The sequence below is a fragment of the Lycorma delicatula genome, chromosome 4, assembly GCF_047948215.1.
Source record: "Lycorma delicatula isolate Av1 chromosome 4, ASM4794821v1, whole genome shotgun sequence".
In the NCBI taxonomy this organism is placed as follows: domain Eukaryota; kingdom Metazoa; phylum Arthropoda; class Insecta; order Hemiptera; family Fulgoridae; genus Lycorma; species Lycorma delicatula.
In genome coordinates, this window is record NC_134458.1 from 201,647,208 (window position 1) to 201,664,719 (window position 17,512).

Consider the following 17,512-nt stretch of genomic DNA (forward strand, 5'->3'; position numbering starts at 1 on the left):
TATAAAATAAATAATTACCTTTACTACTGTAAACCAAAAGTAGACTATTTGATCTAGAAGACCTTTACTAGAGATACAATGCAATAAAACATTAAATCTTTAAAAAAGAAAAAAAAAAAAATATATATATATATATATATATATTTTAATGCTTCAGTTAAATTTCTTATATAATCAGTTATTTAATGATTAATATAAACTGTCTCATCAGAATGATCTTTCTGAAAAGACACCTTATATTGAAATCAAAATCTGAAGGCAGTGAACTACCTTTTCCATTTACAACTTTATGATTTTTATTAAATCAGGAATAGGTTACCGAGTTTAAAAACCTTGAGCAGATAAGAAGTAAGGAATAAATTCCGTCTGCATAAATTAGGTGAAAAAACTTAAATTAATGACAGTTGCTGTTTCTCTTTTGATTGACCAGTTCTCTTAAAAATAATTGTTTTGTGAGATACATTATTGCAATTTAAAATTATATTTATTATTTTCCTTTGCGCTTCTACCTGGAACATGGAGCCCCAACAAAATGGCATCATCGATTCCTGTTTTTTGCGAAATTTAAACCCCTTTTGAATTCTTCCTCTTATCACCGGCTACCCTTGTTGTCTTCTTTCTTATACACTAGATTGTGATCTAATACCCTTCGTTCTTCAGAAAGTGTCCAGCTAGTTTCCTTATTTAAATTTTCTTCCCCACCGATAGCTAACAGTACTTCATTCGTTCACTTTGCCTACAATTGAATGCTTTTAGATACTTGTTAATAAAGTTCTGGAACCGATTTGTGTTCTCTTTGCTTATTCCATCCATTGTATAAAGAAGTCAACTCATTTACAATTAGAGTGCATTAATTTATTTGTTAATTTTTTTTTTGCATGTCGATAATAAATTTTAAACAAATTTTATAGTTTTAACATTGATGATTAAATAAGTTAAATAATTAATAATAAGTTAAATAAGTTGCATGAAGTGCTTGTAAAAAAAGTATTTTATGACTCATTATTAGTGTGGTTTGTGTTTTTTGTTTAATTTCATTTTAAAAGAATATTTATTCTTAATATTTTTAAAAAAAGTCATATAAAAAATGAAAAAAAAACATATACATTAAAATTCTGTTAATTTTTTCTTTTTCATTTTAATTAAATTTACAGATTCCTGAAATGTAATTAAATTTACATTTCCAAAATTTACTATATATGAATGCAGTTTTGCACTAAATTTCTTATACTAAAATAGAATAACAAGGTTCTTTTACAATTTTCTAAATTTTTGTTAAATTTAATTACAATTAATTATAATAAAAACCCCAGTCATTAAGAAAGCTGATTTCCGCCTCCTAAATGTATAAAAAGTATTCTTTCTCACAAAAAGGAGTTACATTAATTTGTTGCTTTACTCTATTTGTCCCAATTCATTTTATGATTTTAATGCATTTAAAATACAAGCTACTGTAGTTATAGGTTATTTCTTTAAGACCTAGTCAGTATCTCGGTGAACCGAGTGAAGAAATCACTTTTAAGGATGACATTTCAGTTGATATAAACAGTATTCCACTCTAGTGAAGAAGGCAGTGGGAAATATGTAAGTTCACTCCTCACTCTCCCTACATGTTTTTCATGGATGCTTGTAATTATTCAATAATTAAACAGTTTCTAGATGCAACTGGTACTTCATGTCAGGTTGCCTACAACCATTTGGTTTTTTAGCTCTTAACAATATTTAAATAAATCTTTCGCCTTTTCATGAGCATAATATGCTCAAGAATAATAATAATTTTTGTTTTTTAATTAAAAAATTTAAGAAAGTTAAGATTAAATGTGAAAAAGAAAAATTATTATAAACAAATGCATATTGAATCTAACGTAACAAATATAATTAAAAAAGCAAAGCAAACACTTCACACAAAATACAGTATTCATTTTATCATTTTAACAGCAGCTACATGAGCACTCCATGAATTATTAGCCATATGTGTTATAGCTGTAGTATTATTCATTCATTTATTATTTCAGTAAAATACTGTAGAATATTGGAATAACAATTTATTTCTAAAATAAAAAATTGCTTCAGTTTTGTTTTCTAAGAATTCTTGTTTTTTATTTATTTAAAAAATTAAAACTGATTATTAAAATGGTCTTGTAAAATTAATGAGCTAGTTAATTTTATATTTTCATTTAACCATAAAATGAATATATTTTTATAACATGCTACTGTTGCATGTGATTTGCATGTTGGTACAGGATTTTTATTATTAATTATAATATTTTTTATTTGATTTAATCTTTATGATGTATATTTATCTAATTTTTATATTTTTTGTGTTTTTTATTGTTCACAGAAAAAAATTCTCATCATAATATGCATCGTCGTTGTTTTGGTCATATTAATAGTATGCCTCGCATTCAGTTTTGGATGATGTGTTGACAATAATTGTGAAAACAACCATTCTGCCAAGTTTGATTAATGTATTCTGTATGCAGAGGAATTCTTCTTCCAACATAATAATAATAGTAATAATAACAATATTAATGAAAATAAAATTGGAAATTAATTTTTCAATATTGGTCGATTTCTTCTGTTATATATTTCATAAAATATAATAAAAAGATAAAATTATTTGATTACATCAACTTATATTAAATTTTTAATTCAATATTAATAAATTTTTTTTGTGAATCATTCATGCATCTTTCTATTACATTATTTTCTTTAGGCTTATATTCAGTATTATTTGTTTATGATACTGTAGTTGTGTATGTTAAAACATATCTTATTTGTTAATTCTTTTGCTTTAAGTATTTAATTAGTTCTTAGTGGAAAAATATTAATGATGCTGCTTAATATTAAAAGGTGTCTTTTTTTAAATAAAAAACAATATATTTCATGGATTATATTGTTATAATATACATATTCAGTATTATCAAACATTTATAAATTCAGCTTATTTATGAATTATAGCCATCATTTTTGAGTCTAACTACTTATACAGAGTACAAGAGATATTTATATTATGAAATATGACCATGATTTCATAATAGGCTGCTGGTGCTATAGTGGGAAAACTAGGCATTTATTGAATACAGTGTATATTAGGAAAAAAATTCCAGAAAGATTAAAAATAGATTATTTTTAAATTTTTACTCAAAAGGGGTAAATGTGACTTTTCCAGAGATTTGTATTTGCTACTTTGCCCAAGATAGGCGATTACAAATATGGCATTTTTATCTGGATATCCTTTACTTGTTATCGTTAATTTGTAATTAGAAATCTAGATGATAATTTATTCAAATTATATAACTAATGATTAACAAGTTACAGTATTAAACTGTCATTAATGATTTAATACAAGATTTTTAAGAATAGTTTTTACTTGCAGTGTTTTGGATTTTGAATATTTTGATTTAAAATATCCTGTATAATGCATTGCAAATTTTGTTTTATACCATATTAAATCTTCTTGTTGTCTGTGTTACTGTTGAAATTTAATTTATTTGCATATTATCTACAGGCTGATGGTAAATTTAATGTGCAAGATATATCCCATTTTTCAACTGAATTCCTATTGGTGCAATTTTTTACAACTTCATTAGGAAGTTACATAAAAATTTAAGTTTTTCTAAAAAATAGTTTTATCTGTTGTTAAAGTAAAAACAGTTGTTTAAAAAATTTGTCCAATAGTAGTTTAAATATGATGTTGATTCTATAAAAATTACTAGTTTTACTCTTAACAAAGATAAACATTTTTTCTTTGTGTTGTACTGTGTACTTTAACATTATAATGTGTGTCTAGTTTCATTTCATTACAATATTACAGTATAACATATATTACAGTATGAAAAAAGGATTACAAAAGAAAAAGAATTTTCATTAAAAATAGTAGAAATCACAGCTATCTGTAGAAAAGAATGTGTCTAGCTGTTTCATTATGGAGTACTGTTAAGTGACTGTATTTTTTTCTAACAGAGGTCAAGGTTCCTACCAATATTAGAGTACTTTTTCATTTTAGAAATTATGAAAGAAAATATATATATATATATATATATATATATATACAGTAATAGCGTTGCTAAAACACATACTTGAAAAAACAAATTATTACCTTTACTGAGAACTGAAATAAAAATTTGTTTTTTAAATTATGTCAGCCATGTTGTAACTGATAATTGAAAAATTAAAAACAAAAGTATTTTAATTAGAGACAAAACCTTGTTCTTAAATAATTATTTAAATATTAGTTTTTTATTATAATCTAATTAATGAAATTATTGAATACTAGAAAACTTATACTGTAGGTAACTTGAAAATTAGGAAACAGGTGAACAATGGTATACTTTTTACATCATTTATTATAACTACTACAAATTTTCTTCAAATAAATTTATACTTTAAAAAGCAATGCAGAAAAATCAAGATTTAATGTGGTATAAAAGTCAATATTTTCATTGACTAGTTTGTAAAATATAATTCAATGACCAGCATTTATGTTGAATTCTAAAGTAAATATTTTTAAACATAATTTTATTTTTCACCCTGGAATTAAGTGAAAAATTTTCTCCGACTGCTTAATATTAAATTATTAGTAAAGAAAAAAAATTATTCTTTATTGTTCTTTTTCATACATTTTCTTACATTACTTTTTATGAAATACCTAATTTTTAAAAAAACCGTTTTTTAGTTATATTTAATTGTTAAATATAAAAAGGTGCATGTTTGATTACTTTATATACATAATAATAATAATAATAATAATAATAATAATAGTAACAGTACTATTATTGTATCTGTAAAATGAATATTTATTATTATAATATACTACTAGTCATATTATTAGATCTGGTATTAGAAAGAAAAAATATGCCATCTTTAATTAGCAATTAATTTTCAGTCGAGTATGTAACCCATGAAATTATTTATTTTTATCTTTATACATAATCTTTGTTACACTTATGTTGGATCATGTTAAAATTTGCTTTTTTATATGCATTTTGTTATTAAATTTCTTATGTGCAATGTTTTTATTTATTTATTTTTTAAAAATCTATTTATAGAGCACTTTTGTAAATATTTTTATATTTGTAGTTTGTGTGTTTTAATTTTTTTCTTTTGTATTTTTTAAAGTGTTAAGGTACTGAGCAAAGGGATGGAAAAGAAAAGTGAAATAATTTTTTTATTAATAACTGTTTATAAATTAGTTACTATCTACTGTCCTCTTAAAAAAATCATACTTCACGTGATTTCTCCAAAAATATTCATTAGTTAGATATGATAGCATCATCGGTAGGGCTATGGCTATCTTTTTTTTAATGATTCTTTAATTTCCTTATTAACAAGATCTGTTTCTTGAGCCGGGAACTTTTTAATGTTCACTACTCATATTTATAATAATTATTTTAGTATTGTGTTTTCTTATTAAGATTTTGTAATTTTATTTATTTATATGAATACACTTTTCTTAATTTGTTAGTTTAATTGATAACTTTAGTTAGTTATATGAGCAGTGGATGTAAATCTTCTTAAAAACAATTTACTGATGGGAATTGGGTTACCTGAGGATAAGTATAATTATTTTGAAAAAAAATTCTGTTATTGGTTTAAAGGAAAAAATTAAGCTAATTTTTATAAAATCAGTTTATGTTTTTTTTTAAATTATCTATAAATATGTTTTTCCTTTATGAATAATATGTTCCTTAATTATCAAATTATTCAAGAGTGGTTAAAATACAGAAAATAAATTTTTTTTTTAATATAATCATTATCTAACATTTTTCACTATAGTCATCTTCTAGAGCATTGTAGAGTTTTTCCATCATTCTGAAAGTTTTTTTTTAATTTCAGTCTCAAGAAAGTCTTTTCGTGTTGCTTTTCAAAAGCAGCTCCGTTTCATCTTTTCTGAACTTTTTGCCTCGTATAATAGTTTCTTCTTTGGTCCAAATCAGACTTCTGTGATAATTGTGCATAGCTAACTAAGTCAGTGGTGAATGATGTAGAACATCTCAATGGATATTGAAAGCAACAGTATGAGGACGAACATTCTCTTAAAGAAACGAAATGTCTTTACTTACACTTCTTCTGATTAGGTTTGCTGCCTTTACTTTTTTTATTCAGCCGATCAGGATAATATTATGCATTAATATTTTATGAGCGATAAAGGTCTAGATAAATAATCTACTTGGAATATTAATATTCTAGCCATGTTTGCTAAAGAAATTCATTTTACCTTTCTTAGAGGAAGATGATCATAATTTCTTATTTGCATACAGTGGATCCAAATCTCTTCACAGGTCACAATGTTTTCCTAGTCATGTTTAACGATGGTTTTGGTTGTGTTTTGATGTTAGGAGTTAAGGAATTCATTTAAGACACTTTTTTTATATTGGAATTTCATGTGCAACATATCCTCAATACTCTTAATGTTAATTTCTTATCTTCTATATCAGTTGTGTAATTTTTATTCACCAATTAGTCCAAACAGTCATCGATTTTTACTTAATTATTGTTAGCAGTAACAGATGTTCTCTGTTGCCAAATGTAAGGTTAATTTTTCACAGTTCTCATTTTATATAAAACTATTTTCGGTGTCTATACTCCTGCCTGATAAACACTCATTCTCTGATTGTATTTATGGGGTTTATTGAAAATTTCCCCTGCATTATAATGATAAATTTTGTTCAACATCATTGCTACTTTTTTTTCTCGGTCATCATAACACACTGAACAATGAGGTGAGAGAATGTTTGTGTCAGTACAATTTGTAAATTTAAACATGGTTGAACATATCTCAACAACCACAGCATCATAATTTATGTTATAAGGAAGGGAAGAAAATTGTCGTTCTTTATTTGAACTTTCCTCATAAATTAAAATAGTTGTATGTCAAAATTATTTCATGGAATTTCTTTGTTGGTTTTTAGATTTTTAAACTACACACCATATTTTTTTCTGCTCTGCATTTACTTTGTAATGTTATGTAAAATTTAGAGAACAGTCTGTGAGTTACACAGTTAACCTGTGTTATGGAGAACTTAAGACTACGTGGTCTGTAAATAAAGTAATGAGAGTTGTTCAGAAAAATTTTAAGGAGTTCACAAAAACTCCTTATCGACAATGCCATTACTATTGAAAAAACAAATTAGCATGGTTTTGATTTGCTCATTTTTTGCTTTTTTGGGACGTTGTGAGTTTGAAGTGTGCCGTAGTGGCACACTTGCATGTAGTATGCTCTGGTGTTTTGTTTCTGTTCTGGGTCATACCCAAATATCCAAGATTCAACACCAATCAACATTGTTTAGAAAGTCAGGATCGGTTTCAATTCGCTCTAGAAGACCACAGCACACTTCCACACTCTTGTTTTCTGTTCAACAGTGAAGTTTTTTTGGACCAATTTTGCACAAACTTTTTTCATGTCCAATTTGTTTATCAAAATTTGATGGACTGTGATATAGTTTAAATTCAATTGTTCTGCAATCATTCTGACAGTTAATCACCGGTCATATCGTGTCAAGTCTGATTTGCTCAACATTGTCGTCACTTTGTGACATTAACGGTCTTCCAGAGCATGAATCATCTGCAACTGATTCCCAGCCATCTGAAAATGCTTTAAACCACCTAAAAACTTAGGCTCGTGACAGAGTGTCATCTCCATACGCCCTTTTCCATTTTGAAAAGGTTTCAGTAGCATTCTCACCGAGTTTAAACACAAAACTAGATTGCACAACGTTGCTCATAATTAGCATCGCTCATTTTTGTAACTCACAACAAAAACTCATTCACGAATTTTGTTTATGTCTCACGTGGCAACAATATAAATATAAATCAGCTGTTCATATAACCATATGTTTACTAGTAACTTTACAGTATTGCCACTTTAGGTGCCAAAAAAACTAGTCTCATTACTTTATTTACAGACTTGTATATTCATCTCACTCTTATAGTTTATGGATTATATTTAATGTCTGCTGTGCTTGATGAACTGTTATTGTTGTTAATATTTATCAGCAATTTTCAACGTTTTGTGTTTTGCATAAAATGTGTTGATTTATTTTTAAGAAAATAAAAGTATTTTTGCGATTCCATAATGCTTGAACCTTGGCTGTGGAATTATAAATATGATGAATAGTTATTTTTCATTGGGAAAGTTGATTTAAGTAATCTATTGTTTAAATAAATAAACTCTGACCGTATATAACATCGTAGTTACCATATGAGTAGTTCAAAGGTGAATTTCAGGTTCAGCATGCATCTTCTGTATTTTATTATTTTACATATATACAAGGTTATCTGTTCTTTTTTATTTGAATTCTTTTTTCTTTTCAGGAGTTATATATATATATATATATATATATATATATATATATATATTTATTAATTTACATTTAATAGACCAACCCTAAGTAAAACTATTACTGTTATTACCTAACAGAAGCACTTTCATGAATTTGAATCGCATCTTCAGCTGCATACATTATATATATAACAAAACCATCAAAACCTTACAGTCCATCACAACATACCGCCCATTCATTTAAAATTTTATGTTAAAAATATTTTTAAACTAATTAAATTTTTTTTAAATTTTTAAATTAAATTTAACTTATACTTTAGAACCATATAAAAATTTAAAATTATAATCCCAACTAGAGATAAAAACCTAAAATATAAACATTTTAAAAATATAAAAAATTGTTTAAAATTAACAAAGTGAAAATTAAAATGGAAAAATGTAACTAGAATAAAGATAAAAATTAAAACTTTTAAAATAAAAACAAAAACTTAAGAAGAGCAAAAGTAAAATCAGTGAAATGGCTAGCACAAACTTTTCCTTTGCTGAAGTTTTTATTTTTAGAAGTAAATATTTTATGTTTTTATCTCTTGTTGGGATTATAATTTTTAATTTTAAATATAAATAAAAGATTTTAAAGTATGATAAGTTAAATTTAATTTAAAAATTTAAAAAAAAAAACATTTAATTAGTTTAAAAATATTTTTAACATAAAATTGTAAGTGAATAGGCAGTATGTTGTCATGGATGGTAAGGTTTTGATTATATATATGTTGCCGAATGGCTTCGACGGCACATAATTCATAACCTTGCGGTGGCCCTGAAAAGAGCCGTTTTTTTTAGCGTTAGTCCTGAGAAGATCTGTTTCCGGAAGCTGGTCTCTGGCGAAGTCGGGGAGTTGCGGCTCGTCCATTGAAGTCCGACCAGGCATTCCCCCAGCGGCAGTTGAGTCCCCACTATACTGTGGCAGTGGTGGCCCCCAGAGCCCCGCAGTGTGTCGGGTTGGCGTCGGACGTCCTTTTCTGGCTCGGCCGAGGCGGTTCTCACCGAGCTATCCCACGCTGGGCCGGCTCTTGCTGCTGACCCCGGCGAGCTGGAGCTGTAGCGGGAAGGTAGCGTCCGCATCCAGCGGTTTCCTCGGCGGGCCGGCCAGGCCGACTGAAGCCTGGCGAGCTGGAGCTGGAGCAGGAATGTAGTGTCCGCGTCCAGCGGCTCCCTCAGCAGGCCGGCGAGGCCTGCTGCTCCAGCAGGGATGTTGGCATCTGCTGGGAGGTCCCACGTTGAGCCGGCCAGGGAACTTCTTCTTCAGGAGGTGGTCAATGATGAATTGCTAATTCACTCTCATGCACATTCTTTTATAGGAGCCTGAGAGTGGTCGGGCTGCAGCGCTGCTATGGTGGGTGAAGTGCGCAGTCATCTGCGCGGTGGGAGCGTCTGTACTCTGTGCGCCCCTCTCACATCATTGCTACCGTTATCGCCCGCTGATATTAAATTAGGCATGTATGTGGTAACAATATATATATATATATATAATGTATGCAGCTGATGATGCAATTGAAATTTGCAAAAGCACATCTGTTAAGTAATAAGTCATCCTATTTCAGTTGTTTTGCACTTAAGATTGAACTATTAAATATAAATTAATTTGTATTGGTACAGAGGAGTATGGTTATTAAAAGAATTGCTTTTAAAAAAATAATAATAAATATTTATATATATATATATATATATATATATATATATATATATATATATATATATATATGTCTCATATATGAGGTGTCTCATATAAAACGCAACCCAACCTTATATTGGTAGGTATTGAAATAATAAAAAAACATGTGTAAATGTAAATGGAATAGAGTAAATGTTGGAAGTGGCCACCATCTTCTTGAATACAAGCTTCAATTCTTTTTACAGCGTTTCTTGCAACTTTTTTCAAAGTTTGTGGCTGGATATTTAATATAGCTTGTTCAATATTGACTTTTAAGTGTTCGTGGTTTGTTGCAGTAGGCTTTTTCTTTGAGGTAACCCCATAGAAAAAAATTCGCCGCAGTCAAATCTGGAGATCTTGGTGGCCACAAGCCTCGACCGATAACACGATTACCAAAGAATTCCTCAACGAAATCAGAAGTTGAACCTGCGTAGTGCAATGTCGCACCGTCATGTTGTAGCCAGCATTGTCTGTCTTCTGCTTCCAAGAGTGCAATGAACTAAAATAAAATATCCTGATATCGTTCTGCATTAATGGTGTACTCGGAAAAAATAGGACCGATTATTTTCTTCCGCGATATCGCGCACCACACACCCAACTTCTGCAGGTGTAATTGTTTTTCGTGATAAACGTGGGGATTTTCGGCACTCCAAATTCTACTCTTTTGGCTGTTTACGTAGCCATCCAAATGAAACCGTGCTTCATCTGTGAAAAATAACGAATCCATAACATTAATTCCCTCACGCTGAAATCGATGGAACCGTTGACAATATTGTAGCCATTTTTCTTTGTCAGGCTCAAGAAGTTGATGAACCGTTTGAATGCGATAAGGTCATAATTGTAATTGTTTGGTCGCCCGATGAACAGTTTATTTAGACAAATGAATTTCAGCAGACAAACGTCTGATCAATTTATTTGGCGAGGCGAGTAATCGGTCTTTAATTTCAGCGACTGTCTCTGTATTCAACACTGACGTAGATCTTTTGTGTTCCTTGTTATTAACAGAACTCTCTAAATTTTGCAACTAACCTTAATACTGATGTTTTGTTAGTAGCTGGTTTAACTGGGTACTTATGCCGAAACAAATATTGCACTGCAACCACTGATTTCGTACTGAAGTACGACTCAACAACGAAAACACGTTCATCTAGCAAAAACACCGTCTTGTCTCTAGCAATACACTGAACGTTATGATTGCGTTGTTTTTACTATCGGTAGTGTTCTACTGCGTCGCACAATGTTCAGATGTTGGACGAGTCCATTTCAGTAACGAGTAGGGGCAAAAGCTTGACTTTTGAAATTTCATGGATGAGTGATTGATGGGTTGTGTTTTCTTAAACTATGTGAATAAAGAATTAAAAATGTTATTTTATCCTGGTGTACTTACAGAAATGAAGATTTAGTTTCAGATAATTATAGTAAAGTTAAAAAGTTGAACAAGAATTTAATGTTGTTTTTGTTTTAAAAATTAAATTCATTTTACAATTTAAATGTTTTTTGTTATTAAAAAGATGATATCTGTATTCTTGAATTTTTAAAAGGTCTATGCAATTCTATCTTTGTACAAATTTTTTTTTCATTGATCAGTCTGAATTATTGGGTAGTGTCTGATTTTTATTGATATCCAGATAAAAAGAATTTTTACATATTCTTTCCCACCCTATTCCATACCAGAATCTTTTTCGCACCTCCTACCTATCTCTTCTTGGGACATCACTCTTAGCTTCTTCCCCTAAATTCATGTAGTATTTCTTACATTATTCATTCAGTCTCATAAATGCTCAAATGTTATCTCATTACACCGCTTTGATATTCCTTCATGGTTTATTTTTAATTAGAATCTGATTCATTAAAGCTGACTTTTTTAAATTTCATTCTTTAATTATTCAGTACTTAGATTATTTTTTATATTTTAATTACAAATTCTTTACGTTTTACTTTTATTCTCCATTCTTCAAAGATAGCTCATTTCCACTGCCTTATATGTTACTGTATTCTCAGTCAAACTTTAAGATTCATTGTAATACATTATAACTGTGTAGCCATCATATTGATAGTTTCTCTTTGCCAATATTTTTCTTAATGCAATAAAAAGACATGCTGCAGTTCCAGTTATTATATCTGATACAATTCTTCCATTCTATTTTTCTGGTACTTGTTGATATTTGCTTTTACTTAGCAGGAAAAACCTAATCTGCTGAAGGTAAAAGGTTTCTTACTAATTAATTAACATTATTTAGTCATTTTTTCCATCTTTTTCAGTTCATCATACCAAATTCTCATGTTTTACTTTTATATCTTCCTCTCTACTAATTGATTATCATGAAATTGTTTGCAAACTCAACTCTAACAAATATAAAAGTTGTATGTTATAATTCCCAATATAAAACATTTTATTTTTGCTTACACATTTTTTTAGTTATAATGTATATTAAACGGAAGAGGGCTTAAATTACAGTCTTTTCTTACACCTTGGAAAGTCTATGAACTACAGTTTCTTATCTTCATGCAATTTCTTATACTGTGATAGAGACCTTAAAAGCATACTTAAATTTATTTATTTTTCCTTTCTTTTAATTACTCTACATTTCTCTCCTCATAACTTTATCAAAACTTAATTCCAAAACTTAACCTAAAAACTTTACATACTCTCTTTTATGTAAAGCCTAGCTTCGGTTCTAAGATTATAAAGCAAATTTTTCTAAGAATTGAAATCAAATTAATTTTCATATAATTTTTAAAATCTTTCATTTGGTTTTTTTTTTAAAAAGTTATATAATAATCTTGACTCTTCGAATTCTGCTAGTTACTATTATTGGACATCATTATTACAACTGTATTTTACTGCATATGATTAATATTATTTTTATTATTGTTGCTCTTGTTACTTTCGTGGGTTACATGTGAGTGTATAATGATATTATTTATTTTATTTTTTTTATAATAACCCAAATTATAATGTAACATATCTCTTACCAAAAATAATCTATTTAAACACTGCTATTACAAATTTAATAAAAAAATATGTAATGGTTGGAGCTCGCTGTGAAAGGCCATGACCAAACAATTTTTATATATGAATAAAAAACAAAAGAGCAATAAGTTTCAATAGGTCGGTCTACAGAATATTATGTAATTTAATGTAATATATTATATTATATATTTTGTATAATATAATGTACACATATTTTCTTATATTTACTGAACAATATGGTTTTTTAATCATTTAATTAAATAAAAGTTTTGTTATACTTTTAATAGAATATGTATTTTGTATAACAAATGTTTATTTATTATTGTAAATTTCCATGTAGAATAGTGCTAATAAATTATACATATTTTGTAGCTTGTATTTTAAGTTGTTTTTTATTATTATTATATACATTTGTATATATTATTTTCCTTATTTATTAGTTTAATTTTATTATAATTTCATTTCTAGTCAGAAATGGAATGAAACATAATTTCAAAACATTTAAATTATTATTAACTTGTTTAAAGTGTTCAGTAATGATAAATTAATTAAACATTAATTATTAGATTAATTAATTATAAATTATATATAATATACACATATGATAAATATTTATATTTTAAGGCCTATTTGTTAAGTATATATTACATTTTATTAATCGATTAGTTGTATACAGTATGTAATATCTATAATTATATAAATTAATGTTTCTTCATTATATCTAAAAGAGATGTGAATGTTTCATAATAATAAATTACATACTAGAATATTTTCTAATGTGTGTGTGTGTGTGTGTGTGTGTGTGTGTGTGTGTGTGTTTTTGTGGGTTCTATTTACTGGAAATTTTATTTATTTATTACTTGCATAATCTTAATTATGTTTGTTAGTTTATATTACAGTATTATTTTTTTCAGTAAATATATATTTGTGTAATATAAAAAAAGGTTGTGTTAACGTATATATTAATATATTGAACAAAGTAATTGGTGCTGATACTGATGATTCTTTAAGATGTATTTTCTATTTTTATATGTATCAAATGTTTCAGAAGTTTTAAAAAAAAATGTTGTTTTATTTCTAGCACATTTTTTAAAATATTTAAAAACTGTTATCACATTCATCATGCTGATGAACACTTTTAATATATTATTTAGCTTTTTACTTTTAAGATGTATTATTGTTTAACGTGAAAAAAAATTAAAAGAACTCTCCACATAATATGATCACATCAAAAATTTGTGAATATATACTAATCAAAGAATTGAGCCAAATAGATTATTCAGTGTAATATTCTACCCACATTTTATTTGCCAATTTGCCCTTGAGCATCATCAGGGCCACCTTCCATCACTTAAATATTTTCCCGATTCATTCATTTAGTTTTTCCACACAACTCCAATCTGATTTCCGTAACTTTCTTCATTATAATGTTATACTTAAGATAATTTCTTATGTCATTACTTTTCCTATAGTCTCTTTTTATTTTACGTTTTATATCTCCCAGGAACTGTCTTTAGCCTGAACCTTGCTTGAATCCCCTCCTCTCATCTTTCATTTCTGCTCCATATATTTGTATAATTTATAAATCAGATGTGTATTTGTTAGCATTCTTGATTAAAATTTTAGAATAAACATAATTATTTTATTAAAATGAAACATTTGATATGTATATAGTGTGGAATTTATTGGTAGGTAAGTCAATTTATAATTAGTGTTTTTATTTTAAGAGTGCTTTGAAAATCATTCAAGTAACTACATTATTTGTGAGACAGCACAAAGTGCAGTGGTTACTGTTTACTATTGTCTAAATTGGATTATATTTTGCAAAAATCATGTTAGTTTGTTTGAGTTGTTTTTTAAAGATATTCAGAATAATATATTTTATGTTTACATTTTACTACTACATTTATGTATGATTGTTTATTGATGATGCTTTATTTATTTTCACGTTATAAGTTTGTATAAATTACACTCAAGCAGTGGATTAGACATTTTCTCTTTACGCAGAACAAATTATTTCTTACAAAATGTGTTCTTTGATATATTAAATTTATGAAAGTATACTTAACTTTTTATTTTTTTATATTGCTTTTCTGGCTCATTATAAAGGATACCAGCTCGTTACATTCTTCTCTGTCTGGAAAAAAGGATACTTCCTAATGCTCTTCTAGGAAGTTAAAAAATTTGGCTGACATTCTTTTCCTATAAGAACAAACTAATTTTTTTTAAAATTTATTTCATATAGTTAAGATTTTAATTTTTTAATATATTTTCATCTCATGTATTTAATGAGAGACCATTTAATATTTATATATTAAAAACTTAGAAAGTGAGGAAGTAGTTTATAATAAGATCCATTAACTGAAATTTAGGATTATTTTACCTTTCCTAAATAATTCATATTTTGAATCTAACTGTATTTTTTCACGCTTTTAAATGAGGAATTATCAAGAGAAAAAAATTATAGATGTGCAGCTGATAAAGAATTAATAATCCTCTATAATAAGCCCTCTGATTTCATTTATCTATGATTCACCATTATCTGAAAGTATGAAATAAGTAATCCCAAAGTAATCCCAAAAGTAAACTTAAAATGAGGTGGTATCAAAAATTTCCCTGACAAGCTCTATTTAAGTAAAAGTACTTTATTTATCTAAGTTTGAACATCATTTCATTCGAAGTAGTTAATCTGCATAATAATGCACTGGTCTCAGTATTGTGGCAACTTCTGGAATGTGGCCTTGAAGTGTTTGTGAGGTAGTCTAGAACAACATTTAATTCATTGTGGATCTCAATAACAGTATTAAAGTGGCAAAATTTCAGCTGCATCTTCATTTTTTAGAAAAGGAAGAAGTTTGCAGGAGCTAAATCTGGTGAGTGAGGCAGGTATGGAAGCGATAATGTGTTGTTCTTTGCAAGGAAAATATGAACAAGGCATGCTCAGTGACAGAATACATTGTTGTCATGGAGAATCTAGTTCTTCACACACCACACATCTGGTTCTTGCCAAATTTCCTTTCAAATGTCAGCAATGTTGTTGATCATCCTCTAATGGTCCTTGTGCACAAATTGTCAAATTTTTCCACGTTTTCTGGATAATGATAGTGGAAGGTCCTTCATCCTCTAGGGAAGTGCTTTTGAAACAGGCATGCCAATCCCAATCAAAAGATAGTCTACAACCACTGCCTCATCGCTGTAAGGATGCAAAAGCAAATTGAATGTCGGTGTAGCCAATTTTTTAGCCTAATGCAAAATTTCTCATCGGTTTTTTTTCAGAATCTTATCCATGGTCTAATTGCAGCTTCCAGTATAAACACAGCACATCATTTGGTACATTGTGCATTATAAAGTTTAGAGATTAAGCTTGCTGCTCATGTAACTCTATGCTGTCATCTGTTGATGCGTTACAAAACTAGTCTTGAGAAATTTTTTTTTTTTATACCACCTTGTAAGTTTTTCACTGTCTTAAGTTCCAGTGTTATTCAACTCTTAATAATGTATGAGCAATGTATCTTGGTTTATAGCTGATTTAATGAATTTTGTTAATATTAATTTGTATGTTGGGTAAAAAAAAAGTAATTTTTTATAAAGAGAAATCCCAGTAATCTGAATTTGATGTGATCCAAAATTTCAAAAATCTAAGTAATAAGAAAAATGCTTGTAATAACCGAGCACGCCTTTTATTCAGTGTTTGTTAACTGCAGTTGTTTACTGACTAATTAACTGAATGAAAAACTAAATTATTAATGTAACTAAACTAAGATACGGTGCTGGCAATTTTTAGCTTTATTAAATTATTCTTCATTAAATATTTCTCACTTGATCATGTATTAAATTAAAGCTATATGTTAAATAATTTGTAAAAGTTTAATGTGCAAAGAATCTTTGTTTATTGCATTAAGTGCCCATCTCATATCAAAATCATTCCTTATAAAAAAAAAGAAACTAGTGAAATTCTTCTGTCAAAGAGCACCTCTGTGAGAAGTAGGCACAATATATATTCAGCACATCGTAAACATAACATCATTCAGTGTTGCTATCATATATCTTCATTGTACCTCAGAGCTACCTTAAGTGGTGCTATCCCTTTGGTATGTAAAATCACTGACGCTGATTTATCAATATCACTTTTGTCAGTTGAATTTCTGGTTTTCATGGAATCAATCTTGGGTATAATATTTTGTAACCATGGTCACTGTCATTCGCTATATATTCTCCTTCATCATACTTTAGCATCCTGGTGGCAAGGTTCAGTACATCAGTAATATAATCATCAAATTGTTTTATAGATCAATATATAAAATTATAGCTATAACTTATTCATAATTTTTTATTGCATTATGTGTTATTTAGCAGGTAATTTTGTTTGAAATTATTCTTTTGCTTTTCTTCAAGGAGGAGAATATTTATGAAATAATTACTTACATAATTACTTTTTTTTTGTAAGTGAATAAACCGATAAAAGTAGTTGTGTATTGGTTTTACATATTTTTGGTTTAAAATACATTAAAATCATTTTTAATAGGAATGGTTACTGATAAAA

At 27.9% G+C, this 17,512-nt stretch overlaps 1 protein-coding gene across 3 annotated transcripts in view; it reads left to right on the forward strand.

Moving 5' to 3' along the window:
• Window positions 1–17,512, forward strand: part of Syx1A (Syntaxin 1A) — a 403,921-nt gene that overhangs the window by 365,423 nt on the left and 20,986 nt on the right. The window contains exon 9 of one of the 3 annotated variants that reach the window (XM_075365005.1): window positions 2,342–2,704. The exons of 1 other annotated variant lie outside the window; for it this stretch is intronic. In XM_075365005.1, the coding sequence (XP_075221120.1) occupies window positions 2,342–2,419 (78 nt within the window). In that variant the 3' untranslated portion in view covers window positions 2,420–2,704. Of the gene's footprint in view, window positions 1–2,341; window positions 2,705–17,512 lie in introns of those variants that run through there. One more of the 3 variants, XM_075365004.1, reaches the window with a different exon arrangement.